The sequence below is a fragment of the Penaeus monodon genome, chromosome 38 (genome assembly GCF_015228065.2).
Source record: "Penaeus monodon isolate SGIC_2016 chromosome 38, NSTDA_Pmon_1, whole genome shotgun sequence".
NCBI classification, from domain to species: Eukaryota; Metazoa; Arthropoda; class Malacostraca; order Decapoda; family Penaeidae; genus Penaeus; species Penaeus monodon.
The window spans coordinates 14,963,331-14,965,728 of NC_051423.1; the positions used below are offsets into that span (position 1 = coordinate 14,963,331).

The following is a 2,398-nucleotide window of genomic DNA, read 5'->3' on the forward strand; positions in this document are numbered from 1 at the left end:
GACCATAATGACATGTGTGGGAGCGAACGGGAGGAGCAGCTGCTGGGATACTATACAGCTAAGTTTTTAGTGCAGGATTACCTAACGTAGCGCTCGGCTCCCGCAGGTCTCGCCCTGGATCGAGCTTTGGCGGAAGACGCAGAGCATGACCACTTTCGGTGACAAGGTGCGGGCACTCGCCTACGGCCCCGGCTGGACCCCCGGAAAACCGCGCCTCGGGGATCCCGCCGACCTGCCTGACGTGAGTCGATTACCTTTGCGGAGTTTCCTAGCGTACTCTATTCCATTTTCAACAAGGGGATGATGGCGCCGTGGGTTGGTGCCAGTCTAACTGCAACATGTTCCCAACACATTGTTGTCTCTCAGTTAATTATTATCACCAAGCTGCCAGGTATTGAATAATTAAAATCAATCTGCCCCATCGCCAGCCTGACAGGTGCATCTTCTCCTTGACGAGGAACCACAGTGCTGTGTGATATGTAACATTCCTTTGGAACAGATTAATCACGAGCGGCTTTCCAGGTGCGAGGACGCGAGAAGCTCCAGCTGTCCCTCCCGTCGTGGTTCTCGGCGTACATGCTGGTCAACAGCGCCCTCATCTTCTTCTCCTACTTCGAGATGATGGGCAGGCTGAAGGTAGGTCTCAGTCTGCTCGCGTGATGACTTCATTTCCTTTTTCTTTTTCTTTTTCAAGAAAATATTCCAAACATAAAAGTGTGTTCCGGAAGGCTGATGCCCCTATATGAGCTCCATAGTTATCTCATTTTGCCTGTTCTTGTTTATTTCATCATTTTTTGGGTCCTTTTGAAATGAAAAACGTTACATATGCCTTTTTTTTAGTACAGCTGAAGATAGTAGTGATGGTGGGGGAAAATATGTGCGAAGATGAGAGACACTTTCTAATTACTTTGACATAATGCACATACTAACATGTAATATATATATGTATATATGTATATATATATATATATATATATATATATATATATATATATATATATATGTATATATGTATGTATGTATATGTATATATGTGTGTGTGTGTGTGTGTGTGTGTGTTGTGTGGGTGTGTGTGTGTGTGTGTGTGTGTGTGTGTGTGTGTGTAGAAAAGGTATGAATGAGAATGAATATCTTCACATGTATTTCTGACGAAGATATAATACATCTCTTGTATTGTAAAGATATTCTCATTCATACGTTTTCTACATTTGTCAGCATGAATACAGTTCATATATATATATAAAGAGAGAGAGAGAGAGAGAGAGAGAGAGAGAGAGAGAGAGAGAATGCAGATGTAATATATGCATTCCAGTTATTTAAATCAATTTTCTAAATATTCATGTTCTTCTGCCTCCCAGAACCTGGGAACCTGGCCTCCTCTGGTGAACCTGGCCTACATATTCTTTTCGTACACCGCCCTCGGGGGCTTATATGAAGGGCGTCTCTACGGCGCGATTCTGGAGCTCGTGCGCCTCCTGACTTTCTTCGCGCTGTCCTACGTGAACCCGTTGTTCGGCGGAGCCGCCTCCCTGAAGATGGTATCGTGGGTCAACCTCCTCAGTGTGTTCTTATGGCCTGCCGTGGCGGTCTTTACCTGCAGACGAGCCGAGAAGGCCATGACTCCGGAAGGCCCAGGCGAGGACGTCAAGGCCAAAGATCACTGAACGACGCGCGAGAACGGCAGCTGTTTGCAGAGCCTGATTTCGAGGTTATTATTCCCCTTGCTTCACAGGTCATGTTGAAAGTTCAACGGCTGTTTATGTGTCTTTTTTCTCTGCGGAGGCCTCGGGCACAGAAATATATATGTATCATGATCTGAGTCATTTACTCGTTTTCTAGACTGCTTCGGAAATGGTTTCTGATGTTTTGTACACGACGAACTTTGTATAACAAAGTGATTATAAGTATATATTTTTTATGTTATATTTTCTTTCAAATTCTGCAACTCACCTCACAGAGTCCAGAAGGATGCTGAATTATACTTCTCATTTCAAAATAAGGTTTCATATTTCCCAATTCATATCGAGATTACACATGTCACACACACACACACACACACACACACACACACACACACACACACACACAAGCACACACACAACACACACACACACACACACACACACACACACACACACACACACACACACACACACACACACACACACACACACACACACACACACACACACACACACACACACACACACATATATTGTATGTGATGGCGGATGCATTATCTTTTTAAATCAATAACGATACCATCACCTACTTTAATTACGTAATGCGTCCTCCCTCGGAAACCGTTTCAGTTACCGTTACTTTTGGTAACACGAGAAAAATTAGATCTTGTCTTTATATACTGTATTGTATCATTATCATAAGGAACTTTTGATTG

General features: G+C 43.6%; 1 protein-coding gene across 1 annotated transcript; it reads left to right on the forward strand.

Annotated features, from left to right (window-relative positions):
• The first annotated feature begins 104 nt into the window (after nt 1-104).
• LOC119596540 (alkylglycerol monooxygenase-like) lies at nt 105-1,791 on the forward strand. The gene is made up of 3 exons (XM_037945838.1): nt 105-241; nt 523-636; nt 1,359-1,791. Exons 1-3 carry the CDS (start codon nt 146-148, stop codon nt 1,662-1,664), a joined length of 516 nt encoding a protein of 171 aa, XP_037801766.1. The 5' UTR covers nt 105-145; the 3' UTR covers nt 1,665-1,791.
• The last annotated feature ends 607 nt before the right edge of the window (nt 1,792-2,398 follow it).